The sequence below is a fragment of the Phacochoerus africanus genome, chromosome 4 (genome assembly GCF_016906955.1).
Source record: "Phacochoerus africanus isolate WHEZ1 chromosome 4, ROS_Pafr_v1, whole genome shotgun sequence".
Lineage (NCBI taxonomy): Eukaryota > Metazoa > Chordata > Mammalia > Artiodactyla > Suidae > Phacochoerus > Phacochoerus africanus.
The window spans coordinates 4903097-4920870 of record NC_062547.1 but is presented as its reverse complement, the minus strand read 5'-3'; the positions used below and the strand labels follow the sequence as shown (position 1 = coordinate 4920870).

Below are 17774 nucleotides of genomic sequence, written 5' to 3'. Positions count from 1 at the left end.
TTAGGGACCCAGGTTGGGGCTGGATGCCAGGGCGGGCAGGGGAGGCGTGGAGAACGTGAGCGTCTCCGTCTGGATGAAGGCAATGCCTTTCTTGTGCTAGGCAGCCTCGCTGATGAATACGGGGTACACGGCGGACTCCCCTTTATAAAGATGTGTGCACCAGGCTGCAGGGGCTCAAAGTCTCAGTCCTAGGTGGAGAGCCAAGAGCCAAGGTTGCTGGGGCCAACTTCTGCCCTGGCTTTGGTGGGGGCGACCCCAGCAGGAACTGCCTAAAAGAAGACCCTCACTCACGGCCGTGTCCACTCACGCCTCCTCTTCCTCAGTCAAAGCCACTGGGGTGTCTGCAGATGCCAACTGGCTCTGTGTCCAAAAATGGAGACACCAGTCACCTGTGAAAGATGCTTATCATTGTGGAAGTGTCCCCTTGTAGTTGTGGGCACAGATGGTGAAGCCTGGGTTCAAATCCTTGCTAGCTGTGTGATCTTGAGCAATTCACTTAACCTTTCTGTTCCTCAGTTTCCTCATCTGTAAATTATAATATCTCCTCTTACCATCCTGAGGGTTAAACATTTACTAGTGCTTAAGAGTATCTGACACACAATGAAAACTATATAAAAGTTTATTAAATGAATTTTTAAATTGTGTGCAAAATCACTCAAAATGACTATTACTTAGCATTTGCAAGGAAGATGGGACTCTAGCCCTATACCCTGAAAGGACGGTGCCCCTCCACCATATAATTTTTTTTTCAGGTTGCAAAGTACAATAAATTTTATTGAAGTAGAGCCGCTGTACAGTATCATGTAAGTTACAGGTATATAACATAGTGATTCACTTTTTAATTTTTAAAGGTCATGCTCCATTTATAGTTATTAAAAATATTGCTGTATTCCCCATGTTGTACAATATATCCTTGTAGCTTATTGTATACCTCAAAGTAAAATAATTGAAAATTTAAAAAACCAAATAGCAAAACGGCAGCGATAAATCCAGTCATGTCAATAATTACATCAAATGCAAAAGGATTAAGCATAAATCAGAAGGCAGAGTCTCAGATTGAGTTTACAAATCCAGGAGTTCCTGTCGTGGCTCAGTGGTTAACGAACCCGACTAATATCCATGAGGACACAGGTTCGATCCCTGGCCTAGCTCAGTGGGTTAAGGATCCCGCGTTGCCATGGCTGTGGGTAGGCCCGCAGCTCCAGCTCCAGTCTGACCCTTAGCCTGGGAACCTCCATATGCCATGGGGGCAGCCCTAAATAGACAAAAGACACCACATACACACACACACACAACCAAACGAACAAATCCAATTAAATTCTATCTATAATAGACACACTTAATTTTTTATTATTACTCAATGAGTTTTATTGCATTTATACATATCATGTTGTTACAAATAACTTAACCCCTAAAATAAAACGGGCAGCTGTAATAAGAGCAAACACATCCAGGCGGGTTCTAATTTTTCCTATGATTGTTATTTGGCCGTTTGGACCAAATTTTTGAAATATCAAGTTCTTCCTGGGAGTTCCCTTGTGGGACAGAGAGTTAAGGATTCTGTGCTGTCACTGCACAGGTTTGATCCCTGTTCTAGGAACTTCCACATGCCACGGTGCAACCAAAAAAAATTCTTCCTAAAATTTTTCTGTCTTTTGTGCCCATACTTTGCTGTGCCCTCGGCTGGGGGTTCTGCTTGCCCTGGGAGCCAGGCTCTGCCTACCCTGGGACAGGCAGGCCTGCCAATGGAAGGAGGTGAAGGCCTCTAAGACAGAAACTCATCCCTGCAGAGGATCAGCATTGGTTGGTCACTTCTGCTCCTGGGGACATGGCCCCACCTGAGGACCCTGCTGGCCCACAAAGGCTCATCCTGGAGGGGCAGCACTCTGCGGTAGGTGGGGGAGGACAGGTGCCAACAGAGCGGGTGGCCCCTCTGAAGCTCCTCCCACCTAAGAAGGCCAGTAGGGGGGCTTGGGGAACAGCCCAGCGGCCTGGGACTGCAGAACACAAAGGCCCCTGGAGGGGTTTCGACAGCGGCCCCATGTGGCAGAACGCAGAACAGCAGTGGTGGGCTGCCCGATCTTCCCCTTCTGCTCGCTAGGTGGCGAAGCCGGGTTACCCAGTTCCCGTAACTCTGAGGAGGGGGCGTCCTGGAGCGGGAGATGCTGGATTCTCTGTTAATGTGCATATGCTCGCGGAATTAATTGGAGGGTTTAATTAAAGAAGGGGTTCTGTATTTGCATTTTTTCCAAGGCCGGGGATCGAAGCTGTGCTACAGCAGTGACCTGAGCCATAGCAGTGACAATGCTGGATCCTTTAAGCGCCAGGCCACCAGGGAACTCCAAGAGAGTTCTGTATTTGTAGCTCTAAGCGGGTGAATTGGGTCGGACCTACCCCAATCCCCTCCCTCCCTCTGCCTTCTGGGGCGAGGGAGGCGTGTCCACGCAGCTGAGGAGCCCCCTCCTGCCTCCGCAGGCGCTCTGAGGATCACTGCGGCGCCGGTGCCAGGCCGGCTTGCGGCGATCCCGGGGAGACAGTAGGAGTGGGACATGGGGACCCAGCCTCCTGTCCTGCTTCTGATTCTGAGGGGCTGATGACCCTGTGACTCGGTGCGTGGGAATTCCATGGGGCTCACGGTTCTACGCGCTTCCATCGCAAAGGCTGGAAAGCCATGCTGGGAGCCCGACCCTCCTTTGTCCCTGGGCCAGGCCCTTTCCTCTCTGGGCCTCAGTTTCCTAGCAAGTTCCCGAGGGTCTCGCCCTGGTTGAACAGCTCGATGAAGCCCAGAGCTTCAAGCTACAAGTGCCTTCATCCTGGTGAAAAAGTTGGCCCCAGCTAGGCGAGCGCCCAGCTCCGGGGCTGAGGACAGAGAAGAAAGGGGTCAGGGGATACCCGAGAGGCTGCGCTCCAGACCTAAGGCCCCTGACCCCGCCCATCTCTGGCCCCGCCCATTTGGGCCACGCCCACTTCTCCCGCGGTTCTTAGCTACTGAGTGTGCGCTGTAACTTTCCTCTTCCCGGTCGATGGTGCAGGAGGACCTGGGTAGGACCGTTCAGGGCTCTGCAGCTGGGACCGGGGGTGGGAAACAGCTGAAGCAAGGGTGGGATGAGGAGGAAGAGAATGGAGGGCGCACCCTCCTCCCTCTGCCTTCCTGGGGGGGGCGGGCGGGGGGGCCCGGGGGACGGACAGCAGATGCCCACCTGGAGCACGTGCAGGTGGCAAGCCCTGGGGACTGAAGCCAAGCAGGGGAGGCGCCCTCACCATCCCCTCTGCCCCCTTCCCCCACCCTTCTCTGCCGTCCTCTGGGGAGCCAGGGCCACCTGGAGTGGTGGCACAGGTGCATGGCATAAACGTTGTGGGTGCCGCCCAAGATGAGGCTGTGGTGTTGTGAAAGACAGATGAAATAGAAGGCCCAGGAGTTCCTGTTGTGGCTCAGTGGGTTAAGAACCCAGCTAGTATCCATGAGGATGCAGGTTCAATTCCTGGTCTTGCTCAGCGGGTTAAGGTTCTGGTGCTGCCGTGAGCTGCAGCGTAGGCCACAGATGCAGCTCGGGTCTGGCATGGCAGTGGCTGTGGTGTAGGCTAGTGGCTACAGCTCCAGTTCAACCCCTAGCCTGGGAATTTCCATGCACAGCACATGTGACCCTAAAAAGAGAAAGAAAGAAGGAAGCCGGGGGCGGGGGGAGAAAGAAAGAGAGAGAGAGAAAGGAAGGTAAGAAGGAAGAGAAGGCCCAGCCTGAGCCCCAGCAGCCGGTTCATTTCTTGGGCCTTTGTCATCTCCAATGTGTCATTCAGAGCGGCCCTGGCAGGCGCCTGTGGTCTCTGTCGGTGACAGAGGTTCAGTGGAGAGGGAGGCAGCCTCTTGCTGAAGGCAGCCGCTGAGACCCTGCAGCAGCAGCTCACGGGCTCATGGGGGCGCCGTAAACCCTAGGTCTGGCCCTAAACCCTCAGCCTGGCCCTGCCCACCTGCCTTGTAAGCTCTCACACCAGCCACACCTCCAAGCCCCGCGCTAGCCTCACCTTCAACCTTGAGCCTGCTGCCCAGTCTCTGGAAGCTCCTTCTTTCCTCTCTTCACCTGATTAATTCATACTCACCCTCCCTTTTTTTTCTTTTTCGGCCTCCCTGTGGCATAGGAGTTCCTGGGCCAGGGATCAGATTCGAATCCTTTAACCCATGGTGCCAGGCCTGTGTCCTGAACCTGTGTCCTGTTGCCGCAGAGGCATCGCTGATCCCATTGCGCACAGTGGGAATTCCTAGACTCACCCTTTGAGGCTTGGCTGAGATTCCCGCCTCCTTCAGGAAGCCTTCCCTGACTGCCCCTGGCCAAGTTAGATCCTTGCCCTCGCCTCTGCATTTAGCTTCCTGGTTTGTGGCTGTTGGGTCCGTCCTCTGTCTCCTGCAATAAGCTGAGGACAGCGCCTTGGTTCGAGTCCCCATTCTCTCACCCGAGCTGGCCAGAGCTTGGCTCAGAGAGACGCTGGGCCAGTGTCCATCCACTAAAGGCAGGTGTAAACAGTGGTTGGGTAAACACAGCCGGTGGGGCTGACCTGAGGCAACCCCAGGGTCTAGAGAACACAGAGGAGGGCCCATCTCAGCCTGGGATCAGGAAGGTCTTCCTGGAGGAGGTGGCATCAATCGGGATTTCTCTAAACTGAAAATGGAGAAATGGGCATTGCAGGCAGAGGAATGCCCCCTGAGGAAGGAGCTGACAAGGATGTGGTCAAGGTCACTGCCCACTTGGAGCCAGGTGGCTGTGACCCCTGGCTTGGCTGGCACAGGCATGGAGGCGAAGCTAGGTTTCTGCAGCTCCCCTGGGGCCAGAAGCAGTGCTGGGTCAGGTAGACCCCAGCCATCTCATTGCCATGGGTGCCCGGGGTCACTGCCACTTGGCGCAGGGCCCCTCAGGGCACCAGCAGTGAGCCCATCATGGTGTGAGGTGACGCCACTGGTGGGTGGGCCTGCTTAGGCAACATTGGAGAGAGCTGGGCTGGCAGTGGTGAGCTGTCTGAGGCTGGAGGAGCCCAGGCCAGGCAGGGTGGCTGGATGTCAGCTCGGCTTTGTCCCCCCTGCCCCTCAGTGGCCCAGGTGTCAGCTTCGTCCCTCTGTTAGCATCCTTCCCTCGCGGGTGAGCACTGCCCACCCCCATCTTAGGAAACCACTTCCCTGCTCCCTTTGGAGAGAAGGAGTTTCTTTCTCCAAGTTTAGAAAAGGGGCCCAGACTTGGGGAGACGGATGGCACTCCCTTAGCAGAGGGCCGTGCTCCTGTTTTACAGATGCGGATGCGGGCACGGCTGTGGAGAGGGCAGTGTCACAGGAGCTGGCTGTGGAGTGTCGGGTTCCAGGCGACTCCGGCTCCCTCAGGCCCATCCCTTGTGCTCCTCTGAGCTGGTGCTGGGGCCTTAGGGAGGGGCCGTAGGGTCTCAGCTTCCTGGGCTGAGCTGGGCATCTCCCGGACCGATGGGTATTTATGGGCCAGGAGATCCCAGGGCAGGAAGTGTTTGTGTTGAGTTGGTGGAGAGGAGGGGACGGGCAGGATAGGGGAGGGGGGGACTGAGATCCACCCAGAGGAGCTGCTGGGGTCTCTGCTGGCTCTACCTCACACAGCTGTCATAGCCCAGTGAGTCCAGGTCTTGCAGCCAGGCTCCCGCCCTTGCCCTTGGCCCCTCCTCTGGGAATCAGAGCATCCCCACCTCCCGGGGCCAGGTGGGGCTTCCCTGGGGAGATGCACATGGCCTTGGGGAATTACTTGCAGTGACTCTTTAAAGCCTCAGATGGGAGTTCCCTCTGTGGCTCAAGGGGATCTGTGGCATCTCTGCAGCACCAAGATGTAGGTTCGATCCCCAGCCCAGCACAGCTGGTTACATGATCCGATGAGGGCGGCAACTGCAGCTCAGATCTGATCCTTGGCCTGGGAACTCCATACGCCAAGGAGCGGCCAAAAAAGGATCCCTGGCCTGAGAATGCCATATGCCCGGGGGCAGCCAAAAATGGAATAAAGGGGGGCTCCTAACCCCCACTGGCTCTGACAGCCCTCCCTGACAGGCTGTGTGACTTGTGGAGAGTCAGTGGCCCTCTCTGGGCCTTGACTCCTGCCTATGAAATGGGGGTGAGGCTCCCTCCTGGGCCCGGGGAGCCGGGAGAAGCGAGGGGCAAAGCGTGGGGCAAGCTTGGAGAACAGGCATGCGCAGAGCAGACCCTGGTGTGACTGAGGGTGGCAGCGTCCTGAGTACCACGGGGTCCAACTTCTTCACTGCAGGTGGGGAAACCGAGGCCCAGGAAGGGCCAGGACCTGGACCAACCCATCAAATTGGAAGGCTTGGCTCAGGAGAGCCACGTGAGCTGGGAGCCAGACCCAGGGTCTCTGGAGTGGCTTTGGGACCCTCTGTCCGGTGGTCCACCATCCTGACCCGGATTGACTCCCCCTCCTGCTGGCCTCTCCCAGCGCCCTCATCACATCGCCTGTTCCTCCGTGTACCCCGGAACCACCCTGCCCCTCCTCCCTGCTGGCCTGGTGTCCTAGGGTTGGGGTGGGAGGAGGACTTACCCATATTGTTATTTTTCTTAAAGGCCCACTCTGGACAGTGGAAACAGCACCTATGGCTGAAGTGCTGCCCTGAGCCCTAAGAGACCCCCGGGCCACCCTCAAGCCTCAGGGCAGCAGTGTGCCATGATTGCTGGATGGGAAGAAGCTGCTGTCACAAACCTTGGGGTTGTGACAGAGCCCTGGGAAGCTCTGGGAGATGTGTGGCCAGGGGGAACTGCAGCCAGGGCCTCGGCCCAATGCTGGCTCAGTGTGCGTGAGCGTCTGGACCCCACTGTGTCTCGGGGTGGGAGCCCCTGGCCCCAGACACAAATGATCCCATCTGACATGCTCACCAACTGTAAGAAGTAGGTGGGAACCTCATGCTGCAAGACACGGAGACAGAGGCTCAGAGAAGTTAAGGGGCTTGCCTGAAGGCACACAGTCACAATATGCCAGTGGAGCGATGCACGCCCAAGCTTTTCGGTGGTGGAGCACCCACAGGGACGCATAGGGCGCTGGGTGAGCCAGCTGAGGGCACGACCACGCACACAAGCTCGTTTCGTCCTCACCAGATCCCTGCGAAGCTGGTTCTGACAACCCGAGTCCACACAGCCCGTATGTGGCAGAGCCAGGCCACAAACCCAAATTTGCCCTTGACCTCGGCACCGGTGGCCTGGGGTGGGAGAGGGGCAAGGTACACAGGCCCAAGCGAGAGCGGAGGAAAGGCCATCAGGACTGCAGTGTCATTTGGGGATGGCCCTCCCACCCTAGTGTCCCCCAGAGCCACTCTTCCTTGGAGGCTTTGTCCCCTCGCTGAGCCACAAAAGCTGATGACCAGGAGGGCAAAGGGAGGGAACAAGATTGGTGTGGCGAGGGCAAAGAAATCCCCAAAGAGTCTTTAAGGAGCTTTATGTTCTTTTCTTTCGTCACTGTACCCATTGCCCAGACTGTGGCCAGGAGACCCTGTGATCTCCCCAATCCCTCTGGCTCTCTCTTTTCAGTCCAATAGTTATTTTAAGGAATCAGCTTCCCAGGACAGAGGTGAGGAGATAGCAGTCTCTTTGACCCACGCTCACTGGTCACTCAGCTTCTACCTGGGCCACCTGCCCATCCATCTGTGTACACAGCCACCCAACAGTTATCCATTGTCCCATTCACTCAGCCATTCAGCCACTCACTTGCCCTTTTTTTAAAATTTTTAAAAAAAATTTTATTTTTCTCACTTGGTCTTCTACCCACCCATTGTCTTATCCATCCATCCACCCACCCACCCTTCCATCCATCCACCCACCCTCATATCCATCCATCCATCTACCCACCCTTCCATCCATCCATCCATCCATCCTCTCACTTCCTTATTCATGCTTTCCTCCACTCATTTACAAGCTCTTTGAGTCTAGGCTTAAGCACCTCCTTTGAGTCTATCCTGTACCTTTTTGAGGTCAACCATTCCCAACAATTCCCAGGGGAGCAGGAGGGTTGTACTTTCCTTCTTTCAACGTCAGGCCGGTAGCTCAGTTTTCCCACATGTCTGAGTGGGGAGGATCCCACTGAAGCAAGGCTGGGTGGATTAGAAGTGGGCTCCCAGGGTGAGGACTAAGGAAAGATCAAGAGCCTGGTCACAACGGACCAGATACGCTGTCTACTGATCCCCCATGCCCACATTTCTCAGTGAAGTCCACTGTCACTCAACTCTGCCCTGCTTTACTGAATAAACTCAGTTCAGCCCTATCCTGGCTCTAGACCTCAGTTTTCCTATGTGTCGGGTGAAGTGACCAGATTTAGATTCTTCTCGCCCTGACCTCCGGGGAGTCTAGAGCAGGGATGACAGACATGGCCAGCATGTGCACAACCTACTCCTATGCCTTAGCAGACATGACTGATCCATTTCCTTCTAGGAGTCTAGTGAAGCATGTGAACAACCCTCTGCTGTGCCCACTGCAGACATCCCTAATCGACCGTTGCGCACCTTCCTTATGGACCCCACACACATCTTCAGAGTCCTTGTAAAGAACGCACATCAGGCAAACACCACCAACTGGCCAGATCTGAGGTCAAGATCAGATCACTTCAGGTCAGACACACCCAGCTCCCCAAACCAGATGTGGCAGAAGCTGCTAAAATCACTCTGTGTTTTGGAAATTTAATTACAGATCTGACACAAGGGTGTCCTTTCTAACCATCAGAGCGGCTCAGCCTTGGGAGTGAGTCCTTCGACACCAGATGTATTCAAGCAGAGGGTCAAAAAATCTGTCAGGAGGCTGTACGGAGGACTTTGACCCTGAAAGGGGCTGGACCAGTGGCCCAGAGGTCCTGCCTGGCCAGGAGTCTGTTCAGACAGAGCCCCAGATCTTTGTGCACCTGCCTTTGAGGGACAACTGAGCATCTGGGCAGCAGCAGGACAGGGTGGGGGGGCCCGAGGGGGTGGGCCCTGAAGGTGGGCAGGGTGCTTACAGAATGCTGCATCTCTGGTTGCCCATGGCCCAGCTGATCACCTGCTGGTTCCAGCCAGAATAGGGCGGGTAGCGGATTTCATTGATCTTCTCCAGGTCTGAGGGGGCGAGCAGGCAGGCGCGGTGGTGGGAGAAGGTATCGAAGGAGAACTCGCCATGATATCTTCCCATGCCACTGTTGCCTGCAAGTGCACAGAGGTGAGGGCCCGAGGCCAGGCAGCCCATCCTCAGCAGCCACCCACGGCCCGCGAGGGAGCTCAGGGAAAGCCAGGCTATTCTGAGAGCCAGTTTCCAGGTAGGGAAACCGAAGCCTTCAGAATGAAGGCAAAACTGGGCCTTCCTGGGTCTGGGTACCAAACTGGGCTTCCCTGACAGTTGGAGGGGGAGGGGAAGGGCGGGCAGAGCTCACCGACGCCCCCCAGGGGCAGGGACGGCAGGGTCAAGTAGACGAAGCCATCGTTGCCTCCAAAGGTACCGCTGCTGGTCCGGTCCAGCATCTGGTTTATTACCTGGCAGGAGGGGAGGGGGATAGGCTGTCACTCTACCAGGAGCGGAAGAGCCTCCCCAGTTTCCATCCTCTGCTGAGCAGGTGTCACCCTTCTGATCATGCAGAGGGGAGCCCCTGGCCGTGAGAAGCGGCAGTGAGGGTCATAAGCTGCAGTAGCCTGCAGACTCCCCAGCGGCCACCCTGGCTCTACCTGTCAGGTCCCAGCTTCCCTCGGGCTCCATCCCCCTTCATGGGTTTTGCTCACCCACACGGAGTTTTTGCACGATTTGGGAAAAGTGTGGGCTGTCTGGACAGGCCAGGTAGAAAGGGCACCTCCTCATCTGGGCAGAGGCTGCCCTGACCAGTGCAGGCAGCTGGCCAGCCATGTGTTAGCAGGTTCTTGGCACTGCCCCAGCCCCTTCTGCCAGACCCCTGTGTGCAGGGAGCCGTCGTCCTGGTGGCCTGGTCTGTAGTCACACTGGAGGCGTCTGCTGCCCTGACACTCCTAGGTGGCCGGGGAAGGGGGTGTGACTTGTCTCAACTTTTGGTCTCTCTGCTGCCGCCCCCGCTGTCCAGCCCCACCTGGCTGTTGTTGGAGAAGGCGTACAGCGCCAGGGGCTTCTCCCGCCGGTTGATGAAGTCGATGGCCTCGTCCAGGCCCCTCACGTTCAGAATGGGCAGGATGGGCCCGAAGATCTCCTGCTGCATCACCGGCTCCGTCTCCTGCACGTCCACCAGCACCGTGGGGGCTGCCCGGGCACAGGGGACGGCTCAGCCCCAGGGCCGGGGCCTCGGGCAGGGCCCGGGCAGCCCGGGCTCCAGGCTCAGGGAGCTTCGAGGGAAGCGAGTCTCCCCACCGCCCCCCGAGAAGTGGCCCTGAGGAGCTCCCCAGCAGGACCGGGGCCCGTGGGGCCAGAGAACCACTCAGCCGTGGTCTTACAGAGCCGGGAGTGTGAGGGCCCAGGCCCCAGCCTGCTGGCGGCCGCAGCGTGGCCCTCGGAGCCGTGCCGCTTTGTCCACGGCACAGCACCTGCTCGGGATGGGCCGCGGGAGTTTCGAACCGGGAACCGCGGGCTCGGAGGACCTGGGGTCGCAGGAGCCACAGAGCGAGGGACAGAGCTTGGACTCTGAGCTCTCGGGAGCCCTGGGAGTCTGGGGTCTGAGCTGGGAGAATCCAGAGCCGGAGCCAGAGTGTGGAGTCCAGGGGTCACGGTCTCGGGCCACAGCAGCCTGGAGCACGGGTCACAGAGCCGTGGACCAGGCTGGGCTCTAGCCGTGGGGTGGCGGGAGCCTCGGGGCCAGAGGTTTCGGGCCCAGCCCGGACTCGGGCGCGAGTGCGGCTTCCCGCGTGGAGGGGCCTCAGCGGGGTGGGCGGGCGGGGAGGGCCCGACTCACCGATGTAGCGATCGCTGTCGTCACTCTGGCCGCCGATGGCCACGCGGCCGCAGCTCAGCAGGCCCCGCAGCCGCTGGAAGTGTTTGTGGTTGATGATGCGGCCCAGGTCGGGGGAGGCCCGGGGGTCGTCGCCGTAGAAGCGGGTGATGGCGCTTTGCAGGGCGGGCAGCAGCCGCGCCTGCGTTTCTGGGCTGCACAGGACGTAGTCGGGGGCCACGCAGGTCTGGCCGGCGTTGAAGTAGCGGAACCAGGCCACGCGGTTGGCCACGGTCTGGGGGTCACAGTTGTCGTCCACGTAGCAGGGGTTCTTGCCCCCCAGCTCCAGCGTGACGGGCGTCAGGTGCTTGGCGGCAGCAGTCATGACGATCTTGCCGACTCGAGGGCTCCCTGGGGACGTGGGAGTTGACCCCACCTTCAACCAGCCGTGGCTGGATGGTTCAGGCACCACCTTCCCGGCCCATCCTGGTCCACCCACTGGGATCTGTCTCTGGCCCGCCTGCCCCAGGATCCCACCCTGCCTGGGTGGACTGCCCCCTGGGACGCTCCCCACACTGGCCACCACCTCCTCCTTCCATGGCCTTCCCCGTCCTGTTCTCCAGGGTCCCTTCTCCCCCAGGACACTGGCCGGAGCCACCTCACCTGTGAAGAAGATGTGGTCAAACTTGTGCTCCAGCAGCTGTCCCGTCTCCTCGGGGCCACCCAGCACCACGGCAAAGCAGCTCTGCAATGGGGGATGAGCGACGGCTCAGGGGCCGCTGCGGGGGGGGTCGCTGCGGGACTCTCGCTGCAGGGGCGGGGTTGTGGGAAGAGGGCGTTGAAGGGGCAGGTCCACCCTCACCTGGTCCAGGTATCGGGGCAGCACCTCGGCCAGGACCTTCTCCGTGCTCTTGCTGATCTCCGAGGGCTTCAGCACCACGCAGTTCCCTGGGGGGCGGGGCAGGGGGAGGGGAAGCTGCAGCAGGTGCAGCCTCTCCCGCCTCCATCAGGTCCTCACACCTGCACAGCAGGTGCCCCCCGCCCCCGCCCCCTTCAGGGGAAGAATACGGCTCGGACCCTGGACCACACAGCCCGGGGATGGTGGGCAGGTGGGGACCAGCCTTCTTAGCCACCTGGGGCTGGCTTCCCCCTCCTCCCTGGCTCTGAGGGTGGCTGTGAGACCTTGAGGCTGGGGGCGGGGGGATGGGCAGGGGGGCAGGAGGTGGAGGCGCCCCCTCACCTGCAGCGAGGGCGCCCACCAGGGGCATCAGAGTCAGGTTCACAGGGTAGTTCCAGGGGGCGATGATGAGCACCAGGCCGAAGGGCTCCTTCCGGATGAAGGCCGAGTCCAGCTGAGTGAACTGGGGTATAGGATGGATGGATCCTGAGGCCCCTGAGAGCTTTGTCCCAGAGCCCATTGCCCCAGAGTCCCCAAGCCTCCTTGAGGGCAGTGGCGTCCCCATGAGGAGACAGAGGACCTGAGAATGTCAGTGACTCGCCCTGGGCCTGGGCTGAGCGGCCCTGGGCTGCGCCCCCTCCCCGCCGAGCTCACCAGGTTCTTGGCCACTGGCTTGTCCTTCGTCCAGGTGTGCAGGTTCTTGAGGGCCAGGTCAACCTCATTCTGGCAGAGGAGAATCTCAGACATGTCCCCCTCAAAGGCCGACTGCGGGGGAGGCGGGATTCGGGAGTCAGGGAGGTGCTCTAGTCTTTAGGTCCCTAAGAGTCCCCAAGGAGGATGGGGAGAGTTTCCAGGAGCAGCCGGGCCGCCCCCCTGGGAGCTGCACCGTGAGCAGCAAGGAGCTTGGGTCCTGGGCTCCCGTCCCAGCGCTGCCACTTCCCGGCTGTGGGACCTTGGGCAAGTGGCTTAACCCCCATGCGCCTCAGTTTCCCGTGCGGTGACGTGGGGACTGCAATCGAACCTGCCTCCCAGATTGGCTGAGGTGAGGTTGTAGAATGCCTGCCGTGCTGGGCTGCAGGCCAGGGAAGGGTCTGCTAAACAAGCACGGACAGAACTGGGGACACAGCCCGCTCCGCCCCTGCCCACCCACCTTGCGCAAGTCCTGCGCCAGCGCCTCCTGCAGAAGCTGCTTGTTCTCTTGCAGGAAGCGGCCCAGGCCCTTCAACTGGGTGGCCCGGAACTCGACCGGCCGCGTGTGCCCCGAGCTGAAGGCCTCCCGCAGCCGCTGCAGTGTGTCTGCGAAGGGGTCCATCCTGCCAGGCGGGGGGGGGGTGGGTGGGGGGGGAGAGGGAGGCAGCGTTGGCCAGGGCGCCCCCACCTCCCCAGGCCCTCTCCACTGTCCCTGCCTGCACCTGTGTGGGTCCACGGACACCCCCACGGGGACTCCGAGGGTTCCTTTTCTCAGAGGCCACAGAGCTTTCATGGTGACTGATGGGGAAACAGGCCGGGGTGTGCCACAGGTCCCAGGAGCGCGAGGATGCCCCAGTGTGCCCTGGGGAGGTGGTCCTGGAACAGGGTCTCAAAGCAGGGATCAGAGTGGAGCTTTGCAGCCGGCGGGGTGAAGAGGCTGGCGGTGCAGCTGACGGCCCGGGGCCTGGAAGCTAGCTGGGCTTCAGCCTGCCACCCAAGGGAACCCCAGTGGGGCTAAGAGGTGTGGGGCCTGGGGGAGAGAAAGAACCAGCAGGGCTTCTAGGGGAGAGGACTGCCTGCAGAAAGGGGTCTGAGTGCCCCAACGAAGGCCACAGGACCGTACGTGTCACCTCCTTGTCTCTCTGTGTCTCTGTCACTGTCTCTATCTCTCTGTGCGTCTCTGTGTGTGTGTCTCTCTCTCTGTGTTTCTGTGTGTCTCTATGTCTCTTTATGTGTGTGTGTCTCTGCCTCTCTGTGTCTCTGTCTCTGTGTGTCTCTGTCTCTCTCTGCGTCTCTGTCTCTCTGTGCCTCTGTCTCTGCGTGTGTACATGGACCATCCTCAGCCTTCGGCAGCATCTCACAGGTCTGACCCTGCCCTCTGCCCCAGAGTGTTGGCCATGGAGTGAGAATGGGCATGGGGAACCCCGCAGGCCAGGGCCCCACCAGCAACTCCTCTGCTCTGGGGGATTGGGCAGGTCACTCTTCTTCTCTGAGCCTTAGCCTCCTCATCTGGAAGGTGGGCACAGCACCCGTTGAGCCATCCGACCCTCAACAGACCTTGGCTGCAGCAGTGACATGGCTCAGGGGGCCACCCCAGCTGAGAAATATGGGCAGCCAGGACAGGGGCTGGGCACGTTCCCAGGGAGCACCTGCAGACACACCCTCGGTCCCGTGCCGGGGAGGCCGCCATTCCCGGCCCTGTCCTTTTCGTCCCCAGGTACGCCGCCACCTGGGGAGGATGCGGCTACAGAAAGTGTTTCCGCCATGTCCGGCCCTCATCTTGGGCTGGAAGGGGACCCAAGCTGTGCCCTCCCACAGCCAGGCCTGAGGGTGGTCCCACCTAGACCCCTGCCCCACATTGCAGGGGCCAAGGACCGTTTCCGCCTGAGTGCGTCCTGGCTGGGGTTGCTCTGGGCCCAGCTCTGCCCACCAGCACCGTCCACCCTCAGTGCAGGGCTGCCCAGAGCCCCTTCCAGTCCCAGGCTGCCCCAAAGCTCTGCCTGCAGTGCCAGCCTCTCCTGCCTCACCCAGCGTCCCTGCCTGTGGTTCAAGGGCTGCAGGTGCTGCCAGCCCTGCTCTAACTTCATCCCTTAGAGCCGCTCTAGGGCGGAACGTCCGCCCTGAGTCAAGGTCCAGAGTGGAGGTGGGCTCTGGCACCCATGTGTCCTGGGGTCTGTCCTGGGACCCTGGTCCCAGCTCCATCACAACTTTCCCAGGTGAGGCAAGCAGGGCAGGGAGTCCCTGCCTTTCTCAACGTCACTGTCCTCATGGTGCACACCTGGGTAGCCTGGGGACAGCCTGGGACTGAGCTTATTTGAGGACAAATCCCCAGGCCTCATCTCCACCCATCAGTGAGGGAGTGGACGGCTGGATGAGCGCTGAGGTCAGCAGCATCCTCAGGGAGGGGATGGAGCTGGCCCGCGGGCTCCTGCTCCCCACCCCAGGGGCTTCCTTGCCTGGCCTGCCCACTGCAGAGCACGGGCAGCGGCACAACACAGAACCCAGGCTGGAGGGGAAGCAGAGCTGGCACCTGGGGCCACGTGCTCAGTGGGCATTGTCTCCTTCAGACCTCAAAGGTCTTTTTTTTTTTTAGAGCCATGCCCGAGGCTTATGGAAGGTGCCAGGCTAGGGGTCAAATTGGAACTGCAGCTGCCGGCCTATACCACAGCCACAGCAACACCAGATCCGACTGTGACCTACAGCAGAGCTCACGGCAACGCCGGATCCTTAACCCACTGAGCAAGGTCAGGGATCGAACCCTTGTCCTCGTGGATACTAGTCAGGTTCATTTCTGCTGCGCCACCACAGGAATTCCTCAAAGGACTTTTTATGACCTGGTGATAAGGATGAGGACACCGAGGCTCTGAAGGACAGTTGGACTTGTCCTCCTCGCAGCTGCTGTGTGGTGGCTGTCATCTTGGTCCCCATGGCCCCTCCCCCCCCCAGCACCCATGTGCGCCCTGTGCCTTTTACCGACGTCTCAGCATCTTTCTGTACCTTTCAGATGTTCTGCAGTGAGAATGTGATACTTCCAGAACCAGAAATGAACAGCAGGTGCTGCTTCTACAACCTAAACCCAGAGATCCAGCTCTGGCTTCACCTGCCAAGAAGCCCGCCTCTTCCCGGGTCCCAGCTCCCCTCCATCCCAACCACCATCACAGCATGGGTGACCCCTGGCTGGTTCCTGTCTGTCTACACAAGGCTTCCTCCCCCAGCCTGGGAAGCCTCCACTCACCCCGCCGGGGGCCCCGGCCAGCACATGGGTGGGGTTGGGGGTACAGGAGGAAACGGGCCACGAGGCTCACACAGGATAACTGGCCGGAGACCAGGCAGTGCAGCCAGGGCAGGACAGAGCCATCTCTCTGCTCTGCTCTGAGCCAGGCCCCTGGCCCCCACCCCCCGCGCCGCCCAACCCCATGCCCCCGGTCCTTGCCCCGGGCCCCACATACCCCAGTGTGGGCTCCGACCCTGGATCCTGTGCAGAGCCTTTGCCCCCTTTGCCTGACATTCTGCCTCCAGATATTCCGACTATGGTCCTGGCCCAAGTCTCTCCGCAGCCTCTCAGGCTGCCAAGCCTCCCGGGGGCCTGAGCAGCTGCTGGCCCCCACCAGATGCCCGGTGCCCACGCTGGCAGTGGAGTGACACCAGGAGTGACCCAACTCTCCAGCTGGCCTGATGCCTCTCTTGCCTCACCCACCCTCGCACAGCTGGCCCGAGGAACAGGTCCGGCAACTTCCAGGCTGCACCTTGCTTCCTGGGAAGGGCTGGCAGAAAGTTATCTGATGAGAGACAAAACAAGTTTACAAGAAGAAAGTATCAGTGGGGCCCTGGCCGCCTCTATCTGGGTCCTTGCACCGAATCCTTACGTCTGCCCCGCCCCCGCCAGCCCCACCCCGCAGGCCTCCTTCGTTTGCACCCTCCTGAAGTGCCCCATTGGCATCCTCCGAGCAGAGGAAGGGGCCCTGGCGGCTGCAGAGAGAGCCTGGATGGGCTGGGGCACCATGGCTGCAGGGCAGTGCTCCGTTCCTCTTCTACTTTATTTACTGTGTGGCCCTGGGCAAGTTACTTAACCTCCCTGAGCCTCCCTGAGGTAACAAACTATTGCAGGTAATTGTTATGGTTCTTGAAAAGATCCCGCAGGATGATGCAAGAACAGACGAGACAGATCAAGCTCCTGACACAGAGTCAGGGCTCCCAAATGTTGGCTATGAATCCTCCCATGAGTATTTCTCAAGCACCTGCTAGATTCTGGGAAGCAAAAGGATGAGCCAAGGCCCCCCCGCCATCTTGCATGTGTGCTCTGGCCCTGTCCCTTCCCCCAGATCTGTCCCCAGGGACCAAGATCACCCACCGCCGAAGGCTGTGGAAAGAGCTTCCAGGCAGCATGAAGGAATCTGATTCCGCCCTGGGCGGAAGGCATCTGAGGTCATCTGTGGTTGAGACTGGAAACAGGACAGCAGGAGCCACATAAGACACCAGAAGGGAACTCAAGTCTGGCGAGACCAGCCTAAGAGCAGGGGGTGGGGCGAGGCAGCTGAAGGAGCCACCTCCCAGGAACCGTGGGTTTATACTTCAGATGGATGAGTTATATTTCAGCAGAGCTGTTCAGACTAAGTGGACCAGCAAGAAGCCTGAAGAGCCCATGAGCAGGTGAAAATGTGCTGAAGCTCTACGGCAACTGAAAAATGCAAAAGAAGGAGTTCCCGTCATAGCACAGCGGTAATGAATCCGACTAGCATCCATGAGGATGCGGGTTCGATTCGATCCCTGGCCTCACGCAGTGGGTTAAGGATCCGGTGTTGCTGTGAGCTGCGGTGTAGGTCAAAGACACGGCTTGGATCCGGCATGGCTATGGCTGTGGTGCAGGCCAGCAGCTGCAGCTTCGATTTGACCCCTAGCCTGGAAACTTCCATATGCTGCGTGCAGCCCTAAAAATAAAGTACCAAAAAAACTTTTGTAGGATACTCAGCAAACCCATTGGATCAGGTTCCCGGGGCTGCCCTAACAAACGACCACAACCGTGGTAGCCGCAGACATCAGAGAGTGACTGTCTCATGGTCTTGGGGGACAGAAGTCCAACACCCAGGTGCCAGCAGGCTGTGGCCCCGGCCCTGGAGGCCCTGGAGGAGGATGGCCAGGCCTCTTCAGCATCTGTGGCTGCTGGCACTCATTGGCTCCTGCCACAGTCCTCCCCTCTCTGCCTGTGTCCTCCCCTGGCCTTCACCATGTCTCTTATTGTGACACTTGTGACCGGATTTGGGGCCCACTGGATAAGACAAGATAATTTCTTCACCTCAAAATCCTTCACTTACTCACATCTGTGAATGCCCTTTTTCTTTCTTTTCTTTTGA

The 17774-nt window shown here is 59.2% G+C and overlaps 2 protein-coding genes across 4 annotated transcripts; both read right to left on the bottom strand.

The window, feature by feature from the left end:
- ACY3 (aminoacylase 3) lies at positions 1–4926 on the bottom strand. Its single transcript, XM_053743493.1, is given in 8 exon segments — positions 1–164; positions 2599–2688; positions 2760–2793; positions 2795–2859; positions 2968–3038; positions 3262–3320; positions 4739–4827; positions 4830–4926. Coding segments are annotated over 8 exon segments (669 nt in total).
- A 2961-nt stretch (positions 4927–7887) lies between these two features.
- On the bottom strand, positions 7888–16884 carry ALDH3B2 (aldehyde dehydrogenase 3 family member B2). Of its 3 annotated transcripts, XM_047775093.1 has the most exons (12): positions 16775–16884; positions 15873–16202; positions 12884–13046; positions 12388–12498; positions 12076–12196; positions 11698–11783; positions 11499–11580; positions 10860–11246; positions 10047–10213; positions 9387–9486; positions 8979–9159; positions 7889–8120 (listed from the first exon to the last, which is right to left on the bottom strand). In XM_047775093.1, exons 2-12 carry the CDS (start codon positions 15929–15931, stop codon positions 8039–8041), a joined length of 1539 nt encoding a protein of 512 aa, XP_047631049.1. In that variant the 5' UTR covers positions 15932–16202; positions 16775–16884; the 3' UTR covers positions 7889–8038. The 3 variants fall into 3 exon arrangements, with proteins under 3 accessions (XP_047631048.1, XP_047631049.1, XP_047631050.1); XM_047775092.1 differs by lacking the exons at positions 15873–16202; positions 16775–16884 and adding an exon at positions 13146–13556 and having other exon boundaries at positions 7888–8120; XM_047775094.1 differs by lacking the exons at positions 7889–8120; positions 15873–16202; positions 16775–16884 and adding an exon at positions 13146–13553 and having other exon boundaries at positions 8648–9159.
- Positions 16885–17774: the final 890 nt, after the last annotated feature.